At 41.2% G+C, this 25,632-nt stretch overlaps 1 protein-coding gene across 1 annotated transcript; it reads left to right on the top strand.

Annotated features, from left to right (window-relative positions):
* Window positions 1–17,452: 17,452 nt before the first annotated feature.
* Window positions 17,453–24,790, top strand: LOC117400896 (keratin, type II cytoskeletal 8). Its single transcript, XM_034914077.2, has 9 exons — window positions 17,453–17,976; window positions 19,595–19,803; window positions 20,150–20,210; window positions 20,344–20,439; window positions 21,108–21,272; window positions 21,619–21,744; window positions 22,333–22,553; window positions 23,418–23,467; window positions 23,849–24,790. The coding sequence occupies exons 1-9, from the start codon at window positions 17,551–17,553 to the stop codon at window positions 24,061–24,063; spliced, it is 1,569 nt and encodes a 522-aa protein (XP_034769968.2). The 5' UTR covers window positions 17,453–17,550; the 3' UTR covers window positions 24,064–24,790.
* Window positions 24,791–25,632: the final 842 nt, after the last annotated feature.

Raw genomic sequence — 25,632 nt, 5'->3', positions numbered from 1 at the left:
ATAATAATAATAATAATAATAATAATAATAATAACCCTTATATTTCGGCACTTTTTCTGTGCTTTTCTCGTGGTAATACTATGCATTTAAAAATGCTTTACAATGCTTACCTATGCTTTACCGTGCTTTCACTGTGCTTTATTACACTAAGCTTTTTCTAGGGGAGACTTTTAGAAGGGTGTGCGCTGATACTAGATGAGCACAGGCTGTTATTATCACTGAGGGAGCAGGAGCAGTGAGGTGATTCATTTAATGAGCAGTATAGAAGAGAACAGACATTGAAAACAAAGGAAACCAGGGTGTTATTATTATTATTATTATTATTTATTTCTTAGCTGACGCCCTTATCCAGGGCGACTTACAATTGTTACAAGATATCACATTATTTTTACATACAATTACCCATTTATACAGTTGGGTTATTACTGGAGCAATCTAGGTAAAGTACCTTGCTCAAGGGTACAGCAGCAGTGTCCCCACTGGGGATTGAACCCACCACCCTCCGGTCAAGAGTCCAGAGCCCTAACCACTACTCCACACTGCTGCCCAGTTCTGCTTTAGATTCATGTGGAGTGCATGCTGCTGGTCCTGGAGTGGGTTTGGGTGGGTTTGGGTGGGGTGGCTGGGGTGAAGGAGGGAGTCTTGTTACATCTGGGTCTCAGCCACTGTTGCAGTGTTGCTACAGTAACAGTTTGGAAAGTTGGTTAAATAATCTGAGGGGTGCGTCGGCCAAAAATATTACAACCTACAATTACATTTTCTTTAAATAACCTAGCTTCACATTACGAAGTGATTCATGCTTTTCTGGGAAGTGAAATGTCTGTGGGTTGTTAGATGTCATGTTTTTTTTTTTTTTTCCCCAGAAAATAATTTTGACAGTAATATTAAGGAAAAGTAGATTAATCTAAAATTGTGGGATATCGTGTTGATCCTGAACAGCCATCAATTATTATTATTATTATTATTATTATTATTATTATTATTAGCAGTAGTATTAGCATTATAATTATTTGGGGGCAACTTGGTTAGATTTAAAAATGTATCCTTTTTATAAGAAACTTATGAAGTTTGGTTGTGAGCCTGACTTAGTTTCTCTAAAGTTCTACCTTAGACTTTATGATGCCTGTTGAATCATTATTTTATTTTCCTAGGCTTAAGAAAACATTTCCTGCTGTGTCTCGGAGGACTCCCCCCTCCTCTGCCCCCCTCCCCCAGGCTAGCATTTCTGCTGGATGGGGTGTGGTAGTAAGGAGATCCTGTGGAAAAAGAGAGCTGTGGCTTTATTACAGAACATGCAAGGTCTTACTGGAGAATGGAATTTGGCAGGATAATAAAAGAAACTGGTTTCACTTGAGTGAAGAGCTAACTTAAAGACACAGGGCCTCTTGGGAAGGGGCAATAAATCAGAGAGCAGATTTACTGTTCCCTGCTTTACCTTCCATTCCTCTCGTAATCTTAAGCGGCAAGGCAAATCCCTTTATTTAGCTTCTCAAAGCCCCACTGTCTGTTTGAGACTGCCAGTGTGCTCAAGCATAGGTAAGTGTTGTAAAGTCGGGAGGGGGTATGGTGAAGCATGTTAAAAAACAAAGCCCTGTAAACTCTTAGAAAAGTTGTTTTTACCACAGTAAACGCAAAACAAAGTGTGATACACTGTAAAACCCGGAGAAGTATGGTAAAACATATTTTTTAAAAAAGGCAAACCATATTATTATTAATTTATTATTATTAATTTCTTAGCAGACACCCTTATCCAGGGCAACTTACAATTGTTACAAGATATCACATTATTTTTACATACAATTATCCATTTATACAGTTGGGTTTTTATTGGAGCAATCTAGGTAAAGTACCTTGCTCAAGGGTACAGCAGCAGTGTCCTCCCCACCTGGGATTGAACCCACGACCCTCCAGCCAAGAGTCCAAAGCCCTAACCACTAACTTCTACTCCACATTGCTGCCCTATGGTAAATGCATAGTATAACCATGGGAAAATAACTGGAAGAATGTACTGTGGTAAACTTACATACACTACACAGGTGTCTTAAAACAACTAATCCCGGCAGCTCTAGATTTTTTTGTCCTTGGGTTAAGGGTGGGGGAGGGGTACTAGGGATCATCTTCAAATTCCAAGACTAGCAGAAGTAAGGGATTATCTACAAATTACTTTTTTAGGTCACTAGGTTTCAGACAGGCAACTCTGGCATTAAGGTTAAGTTTCGACCTCAGAATTGTTGAAAAGTGAATGAGCCCTGTTGAGGATATTTGCAAGGCATGATCCAAGCTTTTAGACATCAGTCTCTACACAATGCAAGCAGGTTTTTACTGTATAGTAAAGACAACTCTCCTGTTTTTATCCCCTATCAATTATTTACAAATCCGCTTCAGGCATCGCACTGTACAGTAGCCAGGTGGCATATAGAACAGCTACAAACCATTCAGGAACATGAATGGTTTGTAATGGATCTCCTCCTAGCAGCTGGTGAGTTCATCAGACTGACATCAGCATACGACACACGCTCGCCTTTCCACTACAGAGCGTGCTCTTCAGTTGAATGGCATGACGTTTGTCTTTGAACAGCGAGGTTGGTCGTTAGCGGTTCGCGTCCAGCCCTTGCCTTTCTATTCAGTTCAATGGGCTGAGGTGCCGAGCCATTGGTCTGGTACATGGTGCACAAAACGTTGCAATAACAGTACACGGGACACAGTCTTGGGATTGGTCTTGCTGGATGCTTGCATACATGCAACAGAGACCATGCATATTTCAAGCCAGCACATTAAAGTCAGTACACCGGTACGGCTGTAAAAATATCAGCGCCCCTGAGGAGAGGAAAATGTCCTTCCAATCGTCTTTTAAAACACTCAATGCAGAAGTTAATTGCCATTGATTGGTACTCAGTTGTAATCGCGGGGGAAGGACTTATTGGATGGATTTATTGAATCCCTGACGATTTTTAAATCCGAAAGGAAATTCAGAGTAAGAACACAAGTTTCTGCACGCTAATAGATGCCTCAAAAGAATAGTTTCTTCACTGAATAATATTAAACAAAGCAAATACCTAAATATTCTTCCTGGCAAACAGCTGGACAGCAATGGCTTGATCCCTAGCAGAAGATGGGACCTTTTCATCTTTCACCTGTCAACCATCAACTTAGACACAAAACAGGTCTGGATTTAAAGATAGGGTAAAACATTTCAGTGTAACATGATTTGCATACAGCACAGTAAAAGCAAATGCTAGAAATGTCTTTATCAGACCCAGTTGTATGCGGGCAGGTGGTCGTAACACCAAAGACATGCCTGTGCGTTTAAAGGTTAATCCTTATCAAGATCACCTCCAGATAACAGGGGTCAGGTTTCTGGTATCGCTGAGGCCTGTTTTAAAGTGTACACAACTATCTTCAATGCGGTCTGACACTCCACCCGTTTCCCAGGATCTCTGCAGCCCATCACTTAGATCTGCCTGTCTGGTTAAATCCATGCTGTCTTTAATTCAAAGTTTGAAGTATAGCGTTGATTTTGACAAAGCTCAGACTCTCAATCCTGCGTTCTGAAGGTGCCATGCTTCTCTTTGTCTGAGCTGTTTAGTATAATGGTTTTGCCTTGTCAATTTCTGAAAGGTATCAAAGTTTGTGTAATTTTAACTTGGTGTCAAAGCTGTGATGAAAGAGAACATAGATGGGTTTTTTTTGGCATTGTATCCCTTATAAAAGCAAAATTACAGTGCAAATATATTATGGAAAACTTTTATAAGGGATGCAGTGTTAGAATGAAATAATCAAACACAGTTATTTAACTTTTTAAAAACCATTATAAGAATGTGGCACCTTTATTCAAATCTAGACCTTTGATCTGTATATCTATCTATCTATATATATGTGTGTGTGTGTGCGTTTGCAAAAATACTGATGAAGTACCATTGGGAAAGTTTACTGCAGTACACTGCAAAAGCGTGTTAAATTGAAGCAAGCCTAGCAAAATCTCAGAGGTAAGGTAAAAGTACAGAATATACACTTATTACACTTATCTACTTAGATATACAATTACTTATCTAAGATAATTGCTGCATTTTATGGGACAAATTCATACTCTATTCTTAGTTTGAAGAGAAACGTTACTTACCAGCACAGTGTTGCACAGTAAACATAAAATCTGCACTCTGTACCTATAATCTGGTTTATCGTCGCACCATGGTAACCCCAACCACACAGACACAATCCCAGACCATGGCAATTTAAACAAATCACTGCAAGCTGCTGTCCCGAGTCCACATGCATATGGAGTGCCAAAAACTTAAAGCAACAACAAGATACAAGGGTACCACACACATCCAGCAGTGTGCACATGTATTAGAGCACCCCGCTGCTTCTGTAGATGTGATTTGTTGTGCAGATGAAATCAAACCACTGGAACTGAAACTCTTGGACAATTGTCTAATTGAATTGTTGAACTTTAATAGGTCACACATGCAATTCATTTAAAATAGTAAGAGAAAAGGAACACAGAGCCACACATGGTAAAACGCAGGAGACTTTTTAGAAGTTGTTTAAGATGCCTGATTAAAGCACAAAGTGGTCTAATGTTTTCACACGAGTGCCTGTTGTTTCTATATCACTGGTAAAGCATAGGGAAGCACTGTAAAGCACAGAGAGGTATGGTAAAGCATAGGGAAGCATTGTAAAGCACAGAGAGCTATGGTAAAGCATAGGGAAGCATTGTAAAGCACAGAGAGGTATGGTAAAGCATAGGGAAGCATTGTAAAACACAGAGAGCTATGGTAAAGCATAGGGAAGCATGGTAAAGCACAGAGAGGTATGGTAAAGCATAGGGAAGCATTGTAAAGCACAGAGAGGTCTGGTAAAGCACAGGGAAGCATTGTAAAGCACAGAGATGTCTGGTAAAGCATAGGGAAGCATTGTAAAGCACAGAGAGGTATGGTAAAGCATAAGGAAGCATTCTAAAGCACAGAGAGGTATGGTAAAGCATAGGGAAGCATTGTAAAGCACAGAGAGGTATGGTAAAGCATAGGTAAGCATTGTAAAGCACAGAGAGATATGGTAAAGCATAGGGAAGCATTGTAAAGCACAGAGAGGTATGGTAAAGCATAGGGAAGCATTGTAAAGCACAGAGAGATATGGTAAAGCATAGGTAAGCATTGTAAAGCACAGAGAGATATGGTAAAGCATATTACAAAAAAAACCATGGCAAACTATCGGTAAGGGTATTTAAAATGCACATTGTTATTAAGTAACATTTATAACTCTGTTGCAGTGGTTTTCACTCATTGTAAGAAGTCCTATTTCAAGGACAGCCTTTCCCAAATGACTACCTGATACACACATTGTGCAGGCATGTCTCTGGACAAGTTTGTCAAGGTTTTGTATCTGTCAACAATCTGTCAACCTAATTACTGCCTACAGCGAATTCCTGAGGAACCGGACTTGATCCGATGGAATCTAATTTAATCCGACTAGATTGCACTAGGAGTCATCGTTAAATGGAACCGGTTTTCATGATGGATTTCGTCAGGGATTTTGCTGCAGAAACCGCCTCAGTTTGAATGGGTGACCCAGATCTTACAGTCCTAGTGATCCCAGATCGATCGACGAGGCTGTTGAAAGGACAAGATTGCATTTAGTTCGAGGCCTCCGGTGCCCTTTTCTGATGTTTGTAAGTAATTGCCCACCGGATGCTTCCCAGCTCTGCTGTTCACTTAACGAGACAGAGGAATACAATTTCTCAATCGGAGTGCAACAAAACTCAGAACTATTCAGATATTTTGCAACCATCTCACCAGCTTAAGTTCTTGGCAGAAGCAGTCAGACACAAAAGTCAGGAAACCAGGCAGGCATTGAAAGAGCGATGCTATTGCACACTTTTATTAACAACATTTAAAACAAGTTATTTTTAGCGCTGGGGCTGAAGCTCCTTCCTAAGCCCCAGTCTCAACACTGACCATGCAGGCCAGGTGTAGCCTTTTACACACTCCTGCATCATTGAAACCCATTGGATAATGAACTGATTGACCCACCAATCAAGGGCCACCGTTTCCTCAATTTCAGATTCCACATTCTCACACGGAACCTAGGTTCAGATAACACACAGGTTACAACCAAAAACGAACACACACTTAAATAGTAAAATACAAATAACACTTACTGATGTAGCTGGTGGAATACGTATGCACATTTATACTGTACAATATGGGAATGCATGAAAACAAATACTGGTACAAAATCAATAAGCTAGATACATAAAATAAATCGCCAAAATAAACACTATGTACATCTGAGGGGTTTTGCACCCTGTCACTGGAAAGTCGGGGTAGAAAAAAGTAACGTTTTTCTGTAGCTGTATAGGCAAATCAATCTATCAAATAATGCTGCTATTTGGATAATACATGATTAGCCCTAATACCAGAGTAAAGGGCCATATATAAATTTATAACAATGGGATATGAAGTGATAACTAAAGATGATTAAGTGTAGACGCACGCTGCAATAAAATATCGCTGCAATTGAACTGTAAAAACCACTGTACAATGGTTTATTATTATTAGTTGTTTATTTAGCAGATGCCTTTATCCAAGGTGACTTACAGAGACTAGGGTGTGTGAACTGTGCATCAGCTGCAGAGTCACTTACAATTACATCTCACCCGAAAGACGGAGCACAAGGAGGTTAAGTGACTTGCTCAGGGTCACACAAGGAGTCACACAATATATATATATATATGAAATCGTTCACCCCAAATATTTTCATAGCAGTGAGTACATCCTTGGTATCACATGCTCTGGTTCCAGCCTTTATAATCCGTTGACACACCACAGTAAAAATGACACACGATGGGTGCGAGTTTCCCAAGTTTTATTGTTACCTTGGTAGACTCTGGCGTCATTACCTTGGAACTATGGTGGTAGGAGTTGACAGGTAAGATCTGAGTAACGGGAGTCTTCAGTAAAGCACACAGTCACAGTTACTCAAAGACGCTCCTTTGTTTGAGTTGGACACAGTTCAGTATTGTCACAAGCATGCAGAGGGAGAGGCAGACAATGAAAACTACCATGAATGAATAGGTTGTACAATCCACCACACCTTTATGTGCACAACATCGTATAGTGCTGTTCATTGAAACATGAATGGACAGTTTTAAGTAGACACATATACAAGTGACACTGTTTGAAAAGTTTCTAGCAACTACCCGGGCTTTGTTTCCGTGACTAGAGAGACACAGAGAGAGAAAGAGAATGCATTCTTCTTTGTACATGCAGGTTTGTGCACTGAAAAGATCCCTCTATATGGAGCCACTCAGCATTTCACTGTGATTTGAAAATGTTCCATTACATTTGAAATGAATGAATAAAGCTACAGAGTCAAAAGACACTGCAGTAAAAATGTCTCACCCCCAAAAATGTGACCCCAGAAAAAACATTAACTTAGCAATTGCCGACACTGTTTTTTTAATATTATTTCTAAAAATGATATTGCAATATTTGTTCCAGTTCTAATGTGCAATGCTGGTGGACTGCCACTGGTTCTTTCGTAACTAGAACAATAAAACACTCACTACTTAAAATACTAAAAGAATCTTAATAAATTCAATGACGAGCGACTAAAAAAAGTATTTTTCAATGTCTTTCAACAAATTTAAAAACGACTGGTAGTCGCAACGTTTGTCAGGGACGCTTTATGAAAGGGTAACTTTTCAGGAAGCGATGGGGACCCATTTCAAAAAGCTTTCAACTCAACCCCAAGAACTTGGTATTTCTACCATAAAAAGAAAGTTTGATAATATGTTGCCTACCGATTTTCAAAAATATGTCGCTTTTGGGTAGTTTTCAACATTTCAGGGTGTCAGTTTAACAACAAAACGAGGAGACATCCAGCAAACCCATCTTGTGCTTAGTCTATAAAACTAGACTCGATGCACCCGTGGTTCTGCCACCTGGTGAGAGTCGATGGAAGGGCATTTGACAGATTTGTGTGGCACCGCTTGTTTTTTTACATTACGTTGTCGGACAGAAATAAAACTGGATTTAGAAGTACTAAAACAAACTTAATCAAATTCAAATCAAATCTTTGCACTATGGAGTAATAGTTGTGCACACAGCTGGGTGAACCGGCTCCTGACGCACTTCCCTCTTCAGTGGGAGTGAGTTCCTTCTGTTTCACAAAACTCTGACTCATAATCTGACTTCGTAATTCTATTGCACATCAACATGACTAAAACATTCCTGGGAGAACCTGGGTAAACCCGATTCTCTAGAACATTCTTCCCTTTATCATCTTTAGAATCAATTGAACGAACGTTTCAGTGATGGAATGTGGCAAGAATTGTTTGCAGACGCTGCCAAAGATGTGCGTTTCATATCCTGGGTTGAGTTATTTTTCATTAACCATACCAATGTCTTTCGTTCAGCCTCTCCTTAGCCTCTCAGCCCTTCACATTGAGTCTGTTTGCTGTTTGACTCCAGCGTTGTGTTTGTTCTGGATAAGATGGAAAATATGAAACTCTTCACACCTGGTCTCTCTTTCCCCCCCTCTCCCCAGCACACACAAACACAGACACACCTCTCTTGTCAGAACACATTAGGCAACGCTTGGCAGAAAAATTGAAAACCTGGTCGCCGTAGCAACGCACAGAGTGGGGTGCAGAACGCTGGAAAACTTTCTGTATTCCAGTTGAAAAACACTGCAGACCTATCCAGACAGATTCAGAATAGACTGTTCAGAATATTCCCTCCAGCTAAAGCCTAGCAAGATCTATTTTTTTTCCCTGATAGTTTTGTTTTACTTACTTTATATACGAGCATTTAAAAAAAAAGCATACTTTAGTAAACGCATAGTAAAGAGTAGTAAAGCATAATAGAATAAAAAAGCATGACAATGCTCTGTGTAGATATACAGCGAGAGATTTTATGCTATTTTTGTTTTTATTTTAAAAAACAGTGTGCTACTGTAAAGTTAAGAAATAGCAAATTCATCTTAATTCAAATTCAGTGACAAACATCTTGACTAGAAGTCTTTTTCAAAGATTTCTAAAAACATAGGAAAGAATAGCATGGTAAAGCATGGTAAATATGTTGGGTAAACATGGGAGAAACTTGAGGAACTGCAAATCCAATGTACTATTGAACAGGACTGTGAAGAGTCAGTCCAAACAGAATAGGGAGGGGGACTGAACCCATGACAGCCTACTACTCTGTGCTCTCAGTCTCTGCCATTTGAGAAATCTGTATTTGAACACTCTTGTATTTGACATTTCTGAATAAGCAAAAGAGACAAATGATCATGCCTTTGACCTCATGAGAAAGGGGGCCAAAAAACTTTTGAGGCCCACTGTGCTAAAATTAATCAGCGACCACTGCTAAAAATGCAAAGCTGCCACAATCCAAATTTCGTTTTTTCTTTTCGTTAAAGATTGAAGATTCAGGGAATCAACCGGTTAAGAAATGTGTGCTTCGTCTTTGTTTTGTTGACAGCACTCCAACGGGACACTCCCTCCCTCTTGTCCCAGCTGGTAAGCTCTCTCAACACTTAGCGCTGAGATCACTACCAATCCTCACCATCATTACCTCATCTTCAACAGGAAAGACCAGGATAACGTCACCCTGAATCGATGATTACGTTATCCTCTTCCCTTCTCCTCCTCATCCTCCTCCTTAGCCTCTTGCATAATCCGTACCAAATTGCTAAAAATGACTTAATTTCACTGGGGTTAAGAAGGCACTGGCTCTGTATCAAAAGATGCACCATGAAAGAGATTTATTTGGTTAAACCAAATCCAAGTGTAGAATAAACATGCTAAAATGATGTAACACACAGTACCTGCATGGTACAGTACAAGCCTGGAAAACCACACATGGATGTTTAAATTGAGCATGGTTACCTGGATCACGGGCATACAGAATTCATATTTACATGCTAAGTGGTACACTGGGTCATTTTTGTTGCCACAGAGTTACACGTCACTTTCTAAACCCAGCTGCTGCCAGCCAGTCAAAGTTATCTTACAGATCAGAGGGGGGCACCCCCTAAAATCTGAGGCAGTGTGGCCCAACGCTCAGAGCAATGGTTCTGATAGTTTTATCTAAGATTTCTAGTTTTGCTTTTGAAAACTCAATATACTATTTCTTCACTCAAACCTTGTACGAAAATGTTGCTATTGGGGCCACACTACATGTCGTTGCTCAGGTTACACAAACCAGCAGAGACCGTTTCTTAGAACTGAATTATTTATCTCCTGCAATTCTGACTGCTGACTCTGTTAAACTTGCGGCGCAGCGAATGATGCAGCGTGAATGTTGTAGGGGAGTGAGAAACGCACCTACAAATCAAGCAGACAAGCCTTTTCAGCTACTGCCCTCAACAAAGGAATACAAAGCATGCATGCACAGCCACCTCATTCATCTGAACTAATCTGAGCTCCTCCCCGCTCCACCCATGATTCCACACTCCGCACTGTGGAAATGGGAATCTGTCTATCTGGAGGAAGAAATATAGTTCTCAAGGTCAGAGAGCAACCAGCAGGCAGATAGCTGTGGAATCTGGTGGACGTGCAGCATTAGCTTGTGTACCTCTTTATTTCAAACAAACATCTCATGAAGTAAAAGTATAGGCAGGGTATAACCGCAACCAAACATTGTGCTATACAAGGATCTTTTTCTCCCGCTGTGCCCATGTTTCTTTTGGTAGTAGTTCCTCCACATTTTGAAAATGTCTTCACAAGTGAATTTGATCAAGTGCTGCCAAGTTTTGTTTTAAAAGATTTTTCCCCCGAGTAACACAAAATGACTTGAACAATACCCCGGATTGTAATAAAACGCCTTTATAAGTAACAGGCAGAGAGAATGCTCAAATGTTTTAGAACTTTTGAAAGCCAGATGGTGTCTTGAACTTCTCTCTAATTTCTTTTGGGAACACTGTAACAAGCAGGAGAGGGCAGAGGTAGAGGCTTGACGTGTCAGAGAATATACCTTTTCTTTATAAAAGTTTAGCACAACAAATCTGCACAGTAATTTTGCTGTTTTGCCATGTTTTTCCCATGGTTATACTATGCATTTCTCAAAGATTTACTTAAATGTTTTTAATACCACACCATACCTGTCTGTGCTTTACAATGCTTACCTGTGCTTTACAATGCTTACCTGTGCTTTACCATGCTTACCTGTGCTTTACAATGCTTACCTGTGCTTTACCATGCTTACCTGTGCTTTACAATGCTTACCTGTGCTTTACCATGCTTTCACAGTGCTTTACAATGCTTACCTGTGCTTTACAATGCTTACCTGTGCTTTACCATGCTTACCTGTGCTTTACAATGCTTACCTGTGCTTTACAATGCTTACCTGTGCTTTACAATGCTTATCTGTGCTTTACAATGCTTACCTGTGCTTTACAATGCTCACCTGTGCTTTACAATGCTTACCTGTGCTTTATCATGCTTTATTACACATTGCTTTGCTTTTAATGTGGGAAACTTTTGCAACTTTTTTTTTTTACCACATTCTCACCACTTTGTTGTGCGTTGTTGCAATTTATATATATATATATATATATATATATATATTTTTTTTAATACAATCAAGGTTTGCAGGACCATTTTTAAGTTTCAAAAAAAAAAATTAACAACATGAAATAAACCTTAGGGTTAAGATTAAAGATTAGTCTTATTTTAGTTTAATAAAAGCCAATTCAAAGAACCAAAACAAAAACAAAATTAAAAGAAACGACCTTGCAAATTCCATTCCGCTGGGATCATACAAATGCAGGAGAACTGTTAACAGTTGTTGGGATAAAAACAAACACAGACTTTACTGTAAGCAGTGCTTCAGCCCTGCAGTCTGGATAATCACTATTGTTCTTCCAAACAGAATACAATGTCCCTGTTGTGCTAATGCAATGAGTCCACTGTAGTCCGAATCGATCGTTCAGACAACAAAAGCAACTTTACAAAAGTGTCATGCAGAGTCACTGAGTGTTTACTTAGCTGTGACCAAGGTTACAAGCTGTTTGCAAGGGTGGAGGCCTTTAGCCAGCCCAGGGAATTAACTTGCACATCAGCCCAGGGAATTAAATTGCACATTTTGCCGGCAGACCAGGTCAAACTCTTCCAGTCTAAGTCAGTGCCATGTGATCTTTAGCCTCCATGAAGCAAGACCTCCTGTAGAACAGTGCCCCCTTATCCCCAGAGCCCATTTCCAGGCAGCTTACATAGCCCTGCTGCCCTCAGCCCTGGGTTTCAGAACTCCTCTCAATTAAAGTATGTTATTAAAATGATCAGGAGCCGTGTTCCTCCCCCTTTGCATGAGCAGGTCTCTATTAGTAAAGCTACGGACTCACAGGTGTGACGTATCCATGCTGTGAGGAGAAGTGCAATCTGGTCATTCAGAGCAGATTTGCCTGATTGTTCAAACTCCTGGCATCTACACTGGGATGGAAATACAACTCCCATTGCACAGCAGTTTGATCCATTCTTGGTTGTACTGTGAGTTGAGTAAGACACACCTGAGCTTGTTAACTATGCACTGTGGCTATTCAAGCTTGTAGCAAAACCTGGAATGGCTGAAACTGCTACGCAATAGGAGCCTTATTCCCATCCCATACAGTACCTGGTATTTGTTTGCCGGTTTCCCATAGTTTACCCTGGCATGCCTTGTTTATTAATATGCTTTACCAGACCTCGCTATTCTTTACAATGCTTCCCTATGCTTTACCATGCTTTCACTGTGCTTTATTACACTTTGCTCTGCTGTTACTGGGGTAATTACAAGGGATGAAACAGGACTAATTACAGCAATTCATCTTTGAGCTTAGTAATGAAGCAAGACGTGCCTTATCATTACAGAGCAGTAGGGAATAGGGGCTGGTATTGCATGTCTAAGTGTAATCCAGGCTTCTCTTACTTGGGCTTCAGAAGATTTGCGAGATGCCTGTGCCCTAATGCAAAAGGAATGCAGTTCACTTCAAAGCATATCTTCCCAAGTTGGTCAAATGATGGATGTTCCTGAATATTGAAAGAGACGCCTGCACTTTTTTTTTTTCATCCCAGAAAAACCACCTCTCGAGAATGCAAGAATCGATTGGTCAGAAACTGTGTAAAAACAAGACCAAACTTTCTACTCAATCAGCTGGCAGTTAAAATTGACACTAGAGTTAAAACAAACAGCTGCCGAAACTCACACTAGCCTCAAAATCAGAAGGTACCAGGATTTTGCTGTTGAATAAACTCTTCCTCCCGTATAACTGCATGAACTCCAGTAAGTAAAGCCCCAGACTGGCTTGTGATGTATTCAGGCTTGTGTGCTGGGCAGAGTAGATTTATCAGGTGTCTGATTGTTCAAACTCCTGGCACCATGACATTTCAATAACATACCTAAACAAGGGACGTTTTGAAACGCAGGACTGGGTGCAGAGCTAGTGAGATTTCCAAACCCTGTGAAACTTATAGTGAAAGGCGGCACAACTCTAAAGAAACTCAAAATTAATTAGACGTTTTGGCAAGAATCCTTGGTCAGTATTTTCCACCGAAAAATAAATAAACTAAAACAATAAAAAAGCGTTTGATTTTCTTAGTAATCTATTACAGTGACTCACAAATACAGCTGAACCATAAAGAACATTTACAGTTACTGCAGTGTAATTAAAACTGTTTGCAGGTTCCTGTCTCTCCTGATCCGCATTGCTATGTAGTGTGTGTTTTAGATAGGTATCTGAAAGGACTGGTATTGCCTCAGGAATCACGCTACTTCATCCAAGGCCAAACTACAATACAATTCACATTTCAATATTATTTGTTTATTTAGCATACGCCTTTATCCAAGGTGACTTACAGAGACTAGGGTGTGTGAACTATGCATCAGCTGCAGAGTCGCTTACAATTACGTCTCACCTGAAAGACGGAGCACAAGGAGGTTAAGTGACTTGCTCAGGGTCACACAATGAGTCAGCGGCTGAGGTGGGATTTGAACCGGGGACCTCCTGGTTACAAGCCCTTTTCTTTAACCACTGGATCACAAGGATCCTAAAGCGCTTCACACACACACACGCACGCACACACAAAAAAAATACATCTTAATTGTAAAATTAGAAAAACGGTTCCAGCCACATCTAACTACGATACAACAAAGAATAATTTGCAGATAATAATTTGTATTGGAATACAAGAATAAAAGCAAAACAGCAGAGGTCATTGTAGTTCATCTAATGGCTCTTGAATGAAGAACGCATGTGTTTTATAGGTGGTATGAGTACATACTCTCCCTGTCTCATTAAAAAAAAATAAAAAATAACAAAATAGTACATGAGTTAAATTATCACTGGATCTTATTACGCATCACAGAAGTAGCCAATCAGGACCATCACATGTATCACGATCCATATCGTCTCACAACCTGCATATCGTGATACGTATCGCATCGTGACTTTAGTATATCATGACACCTCTACCCTACCCAGCCAAGCTTTCAAAATGACTTCATTTTCTTTTAGTTTCCACTTGAGATCTTGCCAGAAAACTCTAGACTGCAGATTGTCAATTCCAAGCGAATGTTTTTAGATTCTACAAACTCCCAACTAACACCTATACATTATAGGTAGGGCTTCTGAGTTCCAAAAACATGAATTTAATAAAAACCGAAAACCAGAAGCCCTAATTATAGGATACACGTATACCCTTACAAAATTTGACTATGGTATTTTGGCAATGTATTTCTGCAGGTTTCCCATGCTTTTCCCATGGCTGTACTGTGCATTTACTATAGTTTACCCTGGTTTGCCATGTTTTATGAATATGCTTTACCATACCTCGCTATTCTTTACAATGCTTACCGATGTTTTAGCATGCTTTCACTATGCCTTATTACACTTTGCTATGCTTTTACTGTGGCAAAGCCTTTATAAGGGCATAATATGTATTTTAGTGAATTAACTCCTTCCTCTTTGTAAATCTGAACCTAGGGCCTGTGCTGTGGCTTAGATTTACTGCAAACAACATGAAGTGACATTGCATGTATGACTGAGATAGTACTAATCTCAGTCACATTTAACAGCCCTTGTATGCATGTTTTTTCCCATGGTTATACAATGCATTTATCTAGTTGCCATGGCTTTTCGTGTTTTTTTTTAATGGGCTTGTCCATACCTCTCTGTGCTTTACAATGCTTACTTATGCTTTAGCATGCTTTCCCTATGCTTTATTAGACTTTGCTTTTATTAGGGGTCAATACTGTATAGTTTGGTCACCTGACTTCAGCAAAACTCCAGGTCTTTGTCTACCACTCGCTTGCAAGTCACAAGATAACTCCAGATAATATGTATAGTATCTGCAAGGACAGCTTTTATAACACGCATGAGACAACATATGCCTGTCACAGTAAATCCATAGCAAAGTGTGATAAAGCACAGTGGAAGCATGGTATAGTATACTAAAGTTCAAAGAGGGATGGGAAATATGGAAAAGCACAGCCAACCGTGGTAAACTATGGTAAGTGCATGGTATAAACATGGGAAAACTGCAAAGCACTGTGGGAATTTACCATGGTAAACTCTCATAAGGGATACCCCCCCCCCATTTTATCCAGTAAAAAGAAAGATAACTTGGACGAGCATTAGCTTTAGTGTAATGTTTGCTTGCTGCAGTCACTAACCAGATTCTGTACGTCTCATAGTGCATTCTCATAGCTTTATATTGCATTCAATGAAGCAATGAAACTTCTATTCGCATCAGCGTATTGAACCTTAACCCATTTCATTTATCTTCCAGATGTGCACATGCTTCCTTTGTATACAGATGTGCTGAAATACAATCTATCCACATTTTGAATGGGAAACCCAACAAATGCCTTGACTGATGGGACCATACGTACCCACAGTACAAACAAACACACACGCTAATGGATTTAACTGGTCACGTGGGAAGTCAGTCACACATGTTTCAAAGCAGGTGGCAAAGTGTGAAAGCAATCTGTTAAGCAATTTAAAACAGGGACTGGGAAAGGGGGAGAGAGAGAAAGAGAAGGAGGTCCTGTGGACCTTAGAAACATCCGAATCCTTGAATGATTGCTGTATAGAAATCGTGATAAGATTCAAACATCGACTGCTTGCACCCAAGATGTTAATTCTCTTTTTTTTTTGTTGGATTAGTGACACAAACAGTTCACTTCATAAGTCCCCTCATCAGGTGAAATTGATTTTTCTACAGAGCAGTAATTCAGACCTTGCGGGAACCATTGATAACATGAGTTATCTCTGTTTTAATCCAGGGCTTTAAACAAAGAGGAACCCATTCAGATTGAGGTGTGGTGCAGATAGCCCAACTGGGTGTGGCCGCCCCATTTAACAAGAGACCACCCGAATCAACATAATACAACTATGGCCAAGAGTTCTGCATCACCAAGAATTTTAGGATTGAGACATAATTAAAAACAAAAAACTAAAGTATATGGGAAACTACAAAGCGGTATGTAATTCAATACGATAACGTAACATTATCCAGCAGACTTCATCCTATAGGGTGATGGAAAACCTTTTGGCCATAGCTGTATATAATATTGCTTCTAGTGCTTGTCCTTTGGAGCACCCTGTACTGTAAACATCAGGACAAACATGACAAAACTGTTTGAATGAAACGTGCTGTTGATTTTGCATTGAGACTCCCACCTGTAGATAAGGGATGTATACATTAAAATTCAAAGGGGGGTGTGTCAAATAAACATACCAGGAAGTTCTTAACTGTTCTTAAGTTATATATTTAAAAAAAATACTGTACTACCATTATGACTTAGACTTTTACGATATCGTTTTGTAGTTTCTTTGACTACATGATGTTAAATAAAAGGTCTAAATTATGTTCATGCAGTGTTTTTTTTTATATCGTGTCTCAATGCTACAATATCTAGGTGATGCAAAACTGTTGACCACATCTGTACAAGCTGGATAGAGTTATTAATAAATGAAAAGGACTTCAACCCCCCTGCCCTGAACCAACACAACAAACAGGTTTTAACAGATACCACGCTAATGGCATCAAAACAGAACACCGACCTGTTCAGGAGGGTTTGCAATAGCTTAGCTTAAGAAAACAAAGCAGCGTTGTTCTGACTTGGTCTGCTTGGCTCTGAACAATACTATAAACAGAGGCACACACAATGCAAGGGGTGGGGGGGAGAAAGACTGAAAGTTAAATAAAGTGAAAGAGAAGCATGAAGGAAAGAAGGGAAAAAGTGAAGGAAAGAATATGAATAAAAGAAAGAAAGAAAGAAAGAAAGAAAGAAAGAAAGAAAGAAAGAAAGTGTAAGTTAGCCAGGTAACAATCTGCTCTTGTGATCAGTGAGACCCGTGCAGCACTCCCTGGCCTTCTGATTGGTCCAGGTGTCAGGTTCTGTGCCTTCCCTCTAGCAGACTCCACCAAAGGGAGGAGCTAGCCAGCACCCAGCCCTTATAACAACCAGCATAGCCCCATTCCTCCTTCATCTGCTAGCACTGAAGCCTGCCTAGCTCTTCCTCCACCACCGACCTTTCGTGCAAACCAGCACAAAACAAGATCCATTCAAGATGTCTTTCCAAGTGAAAAAGACCGTCCGCTCCTCTGTCTCCAGATCTTCTCCTAGGAACTTTAGCAGCTCGAGCTATGCAGGGCCAAGCAATGTCCGTTCTAGTTTCAGTGTGAGAAGCGCCTATGGTGGGGCTGGAGGAGGCATGGGCTATGGTTCTGGAGCAGGCATGGGCTACGGGTCTGGCGGAGGGAGCTACATCACTTCCTCATCAGCCTACGGTAGCGGCATGGGCCTGGGCATGGGCATGGGGGGTGGTGCAGGGTATGGTGGCGGCATGGGAGCCCCCATCACCGGAGTGACCTTCAACAAGAGCCTGCTGGCCCCCCTCAACCTGGAGATCGACCCCAACATCCAGGTGATCCGCTCCCAGGAGAAGGAGCAGATCAAGGGCCTCAACAACCGCTTCGCCTCCTTCATCGACAAGGTCAGTAAAACCCCTTCTTGTTTGATTATTCTTGTGGTAGTTTTATTTGGCAAAAGTGCATTGTATTTGTGTAGACAGAGAGAAGTGGGGAAAGCAGGAGAAGAGGGCGTTGACGTGTAAAGCAGAAACAGTATCAAAGGGAGAGGGAGAAAGTTCTTTGGTCCGTTAGAAGAGATATCTGCTCCAAAATGCACGCTGCACAATGCTCCGTAGCCCTAACTTTGTTCTGAGATTGTTCAATAAAAATCCTACTGGATTGTGCAAAACTTACAGCTGGGGCTGTTTGAAATCTCCAGCTTGAGAGTAGAAATGAGAGCAACACTTGCCAAAAATGTCCAAAAGGGTTCAGTTTTCCATCGATAAAATGTTTTCTGCTGTAAAAGTAATAATTCCGGGTTTCGGATTTCTTTTTGGTATCCAAAAATAGTTCTCTAAAACAAAAGATGTAAAGAAAAGTCAGCAGGCAAGTGCCAGAACAGTGTGGAGTTTTTCTAGGCTTAGCTTTGGTTTCCCTCTGCTGTTTGTAGGTTGGTGGGGTAGTGTGTCGTACTTTGGAAATCAAACTATTTGCATATAGCGAACTTGTTTCAGTTTCTTCTTTTTAAAGTTTTCTAGTTACTGCCAGGCTGACTGGTGATTGTTAAAACCTGCTGTTTGCTTTTTTAAGCTCAAGACCTTGCATTCTTTTCTGCATTCCCGCTGGCTCTCAGGTTACACAGTGCAGTACCGTACCTCACACCAAGAGAACCTGCACGCACTGAAATCACAAAGTTTCCCCAGAATACGAATATTACGACATTCACACAATATTTTGTAGAACTTGTGTCTTTCTTTGTTCTTTTTACAGCCTCTGCTCCAGTTTTTTTCGCTTTAACATTCCTTCCTCTTCTCCCTGTATCTCTGACAACATGGCTGCCTGTTAATGATTTACCTGCCCAAGCTTTCCATTTTCTCTCCAATACCTCAAACCACACCCCTACAGTACACAGACTCTCCTTGTTCAGTGTTTAGCTTGAACTACCAGAGAACAGTAATTAGTTAATTATCCTTCTAATCATGTTTCCATTGACCTTTTCCTAGTTTAAATTGATACCTTATAGTGGTTAAAGTTCTTTGGTGTTCAGTAATAAACACCTATATGGCGCCACACCCTCGTTGTGCAGAAACTGTGAACTTTGCGACAAGAAAACAATGAACTTTTAGTGAACCTAAATGTGTTTCTTATTATCATTGCTACAAGCTTTTTAACAGAATTGGAACAGCTCCACTTTGGGTTTTACTATCGTCTATTTGTGCTTTAATTCATTTAATCCATTTATTTTATGAAACTTTACCTCTGCACTAGTTTGCTTTCCTACATCTATGAATGATTTCAATGTCTCTATTGGCCTTTAGTCCTTTTGCAAAGAGATTACTGTTAGCCTTCCACTCCCCATATATATATATATATATATATATATATATATATATATATATATATATATATATATATATATATATATATATATATATTTTAGGATATATTTCAATATTTTACAAATGCTCTCTTCTGATGGGTGGGCTGGTTTAACTAAAAGCTGGTGTCCGCATCTCCCCCCCTTCCCTTCCCCGTTTTTAGGTCCGTTTTCTGGAGCAGCAGAACAAGATGCTGGAGACCAAGTGGAATCTAATGCAGGGACAGACCACCACCAAGTCCAACATCAACGCCATGTTCGAGGCGTACATCGCCAACCTGCGCAGGCAGCTCGACTCCCTGGGCAATGACAAGATGAAGCTGGAGAGCGATCTGAATAATATGCAGAACATGGTGGAGGACTTCAAAAACAAGTGAGTGCCTCTCCACCCCCACCCACACCCACCCACACCCACCCACAGAACCTTTCTATGGGGCTTCCTGTTGCAGACAAGTCAAACTGCACCAACAGCGCCACCTGCTGCACCACATCAATAAATGCAACAGAACAAAAAAAGAAAATTGTGTAACAGACTAACAGCGGGATGTTTTTGATAACAAATATTGCTGTTTAATAATTAAACGACGATATCTGAAAGGGTTACCATTATCGGATTTAATAATAAAATAACTTGATATTTGTAAGTTCTCTATTAACCGTTTCATTGACATGACTAAACCCTACCCGTACTAAATGCACTCCCCCCTTCTCTCGCGCAGGTACGAGGATGAAATCAACAAGCGCACAGAGTGTGAGAACGAGTTTGTTCTGATCAAGAAGGTGAGTGCATTGATTTACCCCGGATGGCACTGCGATATCAATATGAGCATGACCATACGAATGCCAGACCTTGTTGCCTCCGCACTGTGGCTGAGCCCCCTCTCTCCCTTTCTCTCTCTCTCTAAATCTGCAGGACGTGGATGAAGCTTACCTGAACAAGGTGGGGCTGGAGGCTAAACTCGAGAGCCTGACAGACGAAATCAACTTCCTCAGGCAGCTCTATGAAGAGGTAAGGCCTCTCTTCCAAACCCCCAAACAGCTCAGTCGAGCTCATCGCTGTATAGATGTTGTTCCAGTGGTTAAAGAAAGCGGGCTTGTTACCAGATTGTTCCCAGTTCAATCCCAGCCACTGACTCACAGTTTGTGTGACCCTGAGCAAGTCACTTAACCTTGTTGTGCTCCGTCCTTCGGATGAGACGTAAAAAAAACAAACAAGGTCCTATTGCAAGTGACTCAGCAGCAGTTCTGATATGACGTGGCAGAAATGGCCTGACATAAAACAAAGTTTTAATATAGGTGCATTATGAACCTTGATATTGTCCAGATTCGGATTCCCGTTGATACAGTGATAACCAAATTTCTAGAGCGTGCTTCAGTGTATCCCAGGGTGCTTTACAAGAATAAACAGCAAGCCAAAACAGCTCCCAACTGCTTGCTAGTGAAAGGCCAAATCAAAGAAACATGTTTTGAGCTTAGATTTAAAAAATATTGGCAGTTCCTAATCGAAGGAGCTCAAACAGTAAAGGCCCTTGCACCACTGGTTCCTCATCGGGTACCTGGAATTACTAAGAGACCATCGTTTGCTGATCTCAAAGGACGAGTCGGTTTATAGGGAATAAGTAACTCACTGTCTAAACTGCTGTCTGACCCCCCCACCCCCGTGTCTCACCCAAACAGGAGCTCCGTGAGCTGCAGGCCCAGATCAAGGACACCTCGGTGGTGGTCGAGATGGACAACAGCCGTAACCTGGACATGGACTCCATTGTGGCCGAAGTGCGTGCTCAGTACGAGGAGATCGCTGCCAAGAGCCGCGCCGAGGCTGAGAGCTGGTACAAGAGCAAGGTGAGTGTCCACTGTGCCCCAAAACAAGCTTCTCTCCACCTGGTCTGAATACCCTTCCATCAGTACCCGTCTCCTTCCTCACTGTTGAGTGTTGAACCATCACAAAAATCGTTCCCATGTTTAAATTAGCCTCTGTGTTTTTAAAAAAAAAGACTGCTGTGTAGTGTTAGCCAGAACATGCAAAAAATGTCCCCAAAGATTTGTGTACAATTGCCCTTCTGCAGCCCTTTGTATATATATATCCCACTCAAGATTATTTGGTAAGGACCACTCTGTGCACAGCCCCAGTTATCTGGTCTCTTTTTTTTATCAAATTAATAAATATTTTCTTATTTATTTCCTTCAGTATGAAGAGATCTCAGCCTCTGCGGGCAAATACGGAGACGATCTGCGTAACACGAAGACAGAAATCTCAGATCTGACCAGAATGATCCAGAGGCTTCAGGCTGAGATTGAAGCCGTGAAGAGACAGGTGAGTCTCCTCCAGCACTACCAGTCCTGCAAACTAGAGTACCCAACACAAGCTTACCCCAGGACCCAGCCCAGGACCAGACAGGGAACACAAAGCCGCTTCCAGGAGACTAGGTTTCAGGTCACTGCATGGCACTCCAGGGGAGACTTGGGGTTTGATACAGTTAAGTTGCCTCAAACTAGGTCTCCTGAAACCAGGTTTCAAGACACTATTCCTGAAAAAGTGGCTTTGTGTGTTCCACCATTACTTTTTAAGAGCAAGCTAGTCGACACTTTGACAGTAAAGGGACTAGGCTGATCCCATCCCATATTAGTGTGACATGAGTGACCTTAAGCATATCAATCCATCCAGTTAGCCCCTAGAGAGGAGACAGCTGGCCCTGGTCAGTATAGTCACTTCCAGAACTATCCTACTAGTGTAAAGAAGACCAACCTTGCAAGTACAAGCCCTAAATAAGCTGTTCCATAGTTCTCCAGAAGGAGGCCAGTATCTGCTATAAAATGCATGGCAGGATGTGTACTGTGTCTTCCACCAGTCTGCTCCTTCAGCAGCAGAAGCTACAAAACCCATCTCTCATTACCCATCTAGCGCGGGAACCTGGAGGCTCAGATCGCTGAGGCAGAGGAGCGTGGGGAGATGGCAGTGAAAGATGCCAAGGCCCGTATTGGAGATCTGGAGGCCGCTCTCCAGAGAGCTAAACAGGACATGGCCCGCCAGGTCCGAGAGTACCAGGACCTGATGAACGTCAAGCTGGCCCTGGATATCGAGATCGCCACCTACAGGAAGCTCCTGGAAGGAGAGGAGAGCAGGTAGGCATCTGCGGAAATATCTTCACCCTCTTATTCTTTTCTCCTTTCAGAATGGTTTCATTCTGGGAATTAAATATATTTAAAAATATATTTTGTCATATATATTGCAATACTCAATATCGGCAAAATACATAGCAGAATATATTCTAGAATATATTCATAATTTAGTAGCAATTTCACAGACCCGATTTAGCACTAATTTTAGTCCACCTAATGTGAAACCACTTCTAAATGTATTTCACAAAGGTAAAAATCTTCCGTGATCCAGAATGAGGACAGCACTTTATCTTTCCGTTCACTGACTCATGTGGCATTAGCCTGCAAGCTCGAATGATCAAATACTATCTCTGCTGTGCAAGCAATCTAACTATGCGTGAGAAGGCAAACAGCACCTTGCAGTTCCTGCTGACCAAGTAGAAACGAGACGCTGTCTAGCTAAAAGTGGATCCCAAGACTAGACTGATTACTGCAGGGCCTCTCGTAGCGAAGAAAAAACACTTTCATCTTCCTGGTCAGGCTTCGTGTGTTTTAAAGACTTAAACATTTCACCTGAGTATTGTGTTACAGAAACTTTAGTTTGCTTTCCTAAGACTATGGGGGTTTTCAGTCTCATTGTTTGCCTTTACAAGGCTGTTAGCTGCACTACTAGTCAGAACTATATCTATCTATCTATCTATCTATCTATCAGAATATATTTCAAGATATATTTCAATATTTTGTTCCAATTTCAAATATCGCAACATCTTATAAAATGATTACCATGAAGATGTTAAATATATATGAATATATTCCATATCTTAACGTATTCGACAGCTCTGTACACCTCCAATACTAATCCAAACACTGATTCTCTCTCACCAATAGGTTGGTATCTGGAATCCAGTCCGTTCAAATCTCCCAACAGAGCTATGCACGTAAGTTACATTTCCACTTCCCATTCATAGAGCACTTCATGTCCAGCTCCCCCCATTATTAATGCTCACCATGTTCAATATGCATGGTAATTGTCCATGGTTTTACTATGCATTTGCCTTTGTTTTACCTTTTAGGCTTATACCATACCTCTCTTACCTATGTTTTCCTCATGCTTTATTACACTCTTCTATGATTTTACTGTGGGAAACTTTTATAAAGGCAGGTTTAAACCCAAATAAGATGCACAGAATCACGGAAATCATCAAATAACTTGAGCCAGGCAGAATATCCATTCCACAAGCCAGTATTTTATTGAGTTTCTTCCTTTTCGAGTCCTTTGTTTTTTGTTCTAATGAAACCTCGCTGTTTCTCCCTTCCAGCCACCAGCTACAACTACCCTCTGGAGAGCAGTTCCATGAGCCAGAACTACTCCAGTGGTTTCAGCTCTGGGTATGGCAGCGGGTATGGCAGTGGGCACGGGAGCGGGTACCGCGGCAGCAGCAGCAGCAGCAGCAAGAAGACCATCCTGGTCAAGAAGATCGAGACCCTCAACGGTTCGGTGGTGTCCGAGGATTCTGAGATCATCCGAGACTAAACCCCAACGTTCCGAGCCCGCGCTTCCCTGCCCCAGCCAGACTGACCGTCTTGTTTAAGTGTTAAAAAAGAATATGCGCCCACCCATCCCTAATCCCAATCCTTGTATAAAACAGGTGATCAGTCTGTCTGCTGACGGGCAGCTCCCTCCTAACCTCACCCTAACACCTCCCCCCCCCCCCCCTAGCCCCCCACCCCCACCCCATCTACAAAGAGCATCAGGTTCTTTTCAAAAATGTCTTTCGGGAATTTCAGAACTCCGCGGCTGGCTCTGTCTCTTGTAGAGCGTGCAAACCTTGTCTTTCAGAGTAACCCTTTTTAACATACAACTGGCTAACACAACTGAGTGTAACACTCTGTTGAAACGAACGATAGTCAAGGCAAGCAGACGCACAGGCCCGTGTAAGTCTATCTACCCCATCGATATGGGACTCCCATTCTCTGACCTGCTGGCCAAGTCGTATCTTACTAATGATGACGCTACACAACCTCCTAACTTGACTACTAAACCCTTTGCTGTTGATCCGATGTTTTTTGCCACCTTGAAAGGCCATTGAAAGGGTTTAAGGGATGCTATGTAATCTGTGCCTTAAGAATGCCGTTCGAGTTCCCTATGTGTGTTTGTGTCTGTTCTTCTTTTGTACTCAGAGGTCCAGGGTACTTCACAACTCTGTCTGCCTCCTGCTCCGCACCTTAACAAAAAAATAAACTGTTTTCAAACAAACAAAGTGGTGGCTTTTCTTTGACTGCGTGCCTTCCTAGTTTTAGAATGGAATGTTCTGTGAATCACAAGGTAACCTTTCTCTGGGATTTTTCCAGTAAGCAGTGGATAAGTGCAGGCGCATCAGTGTCAAGGCACTTTGCCAAAACATTTAGTTTTCCTGAAGTTTCATCTTACATTATTGCCTCTAAGTGTCATCGAAGTTATGGGTGAAGACGCTAGCTTTACAGGGGACAGTTTCCTGTCATTTCGAAGAAGTTACATCAAAGCAACAATGTCGACACATTTTTTTTTATTTAATCAACTTTTTAATGGTCAGCTAGCTGCACTACCTTTTGGTTAAAATGCTATATTTCTAATTCATTTGTTTTTAAATGCCATTGGAAAACCTTACCCTTCTATTTAGATTTTTCCCACGACTCTAAAAATACTCAACTGCAAGATATTTACAAATACTCAAACTCCCAAACCTTTTATCAGAGTCTTATATTTCTGGTTTTGTTGTCATAATGCCTCCAAAATGCAGCAGATGTCTCTCATCGCCAGGACATAGCTGTCACAGCTTTGCATTGAAAAGTGTTGCGTCTGCAGAGCAGTGTTGAAAACACCTGTCAGCGGAGCCCTCCACAAAGAAGCAGCACACAACGCATTGACAGTTTCAGACCGACAGGTGGAGCAGATCAACTCTACCACTGCATGTTCACTCAACACCTGTGAAGAGTGCTTCCCCGTCACCTTCCAACAACAGCCGAGAGGTGTTAAAAAACAAAACACAGACGCTCTGCGGTGTCGGGTGTTGTTACTGTCATTCTTTCCTCTCGTATGAGTTCATTAATACAGCGGTGTGTT

Source organism: Acipenser ruthenus, chromosome 45, assembly GCF_902713425.1.
Source record: "Acipenser ruthenus chromosome 45, fAciRut3.2 maternal haplotype, whole genome shotgun sequence".
Classification (NCBI taxonomy): Eukaryota; Metazoa; Chordata; class Actinopteri; order Acipenseriformes; family Acipenseridae; genus Acipenser; species Acipenser ruthenus.
The sequence above is the reverse complement of the archived record's forward strand: the minus strand, read 5'-3'. Positions and strand labels throughout refer to the sequence as shown.

Bases quoted from the DNA above. Each gene is read 5' to 3' on its own strand.
- LOC117400896 (XM_034914077.2), top strand. From the start codon at position 17,551: ATGTCTTTCCAAGTGAAAAAGACCGTCCGCTCCTCTGTCTCCAGATCT. The intron at 20,440-21,107 runs GTAAGGCCTCTC...TCACCCAAACAG, and splicing joins TCAGGCAGCTCTATGAAGAG to GAGCTCCGTGAGCTGCAGGC. The intron at 21,745-22,332 runs GTGAGTCTCCTC...TTACCCATCTAG, and splicing joins TTGAAGCCGTGAAGAGACAG to CGCGGGAACCTGGAGGCTCA.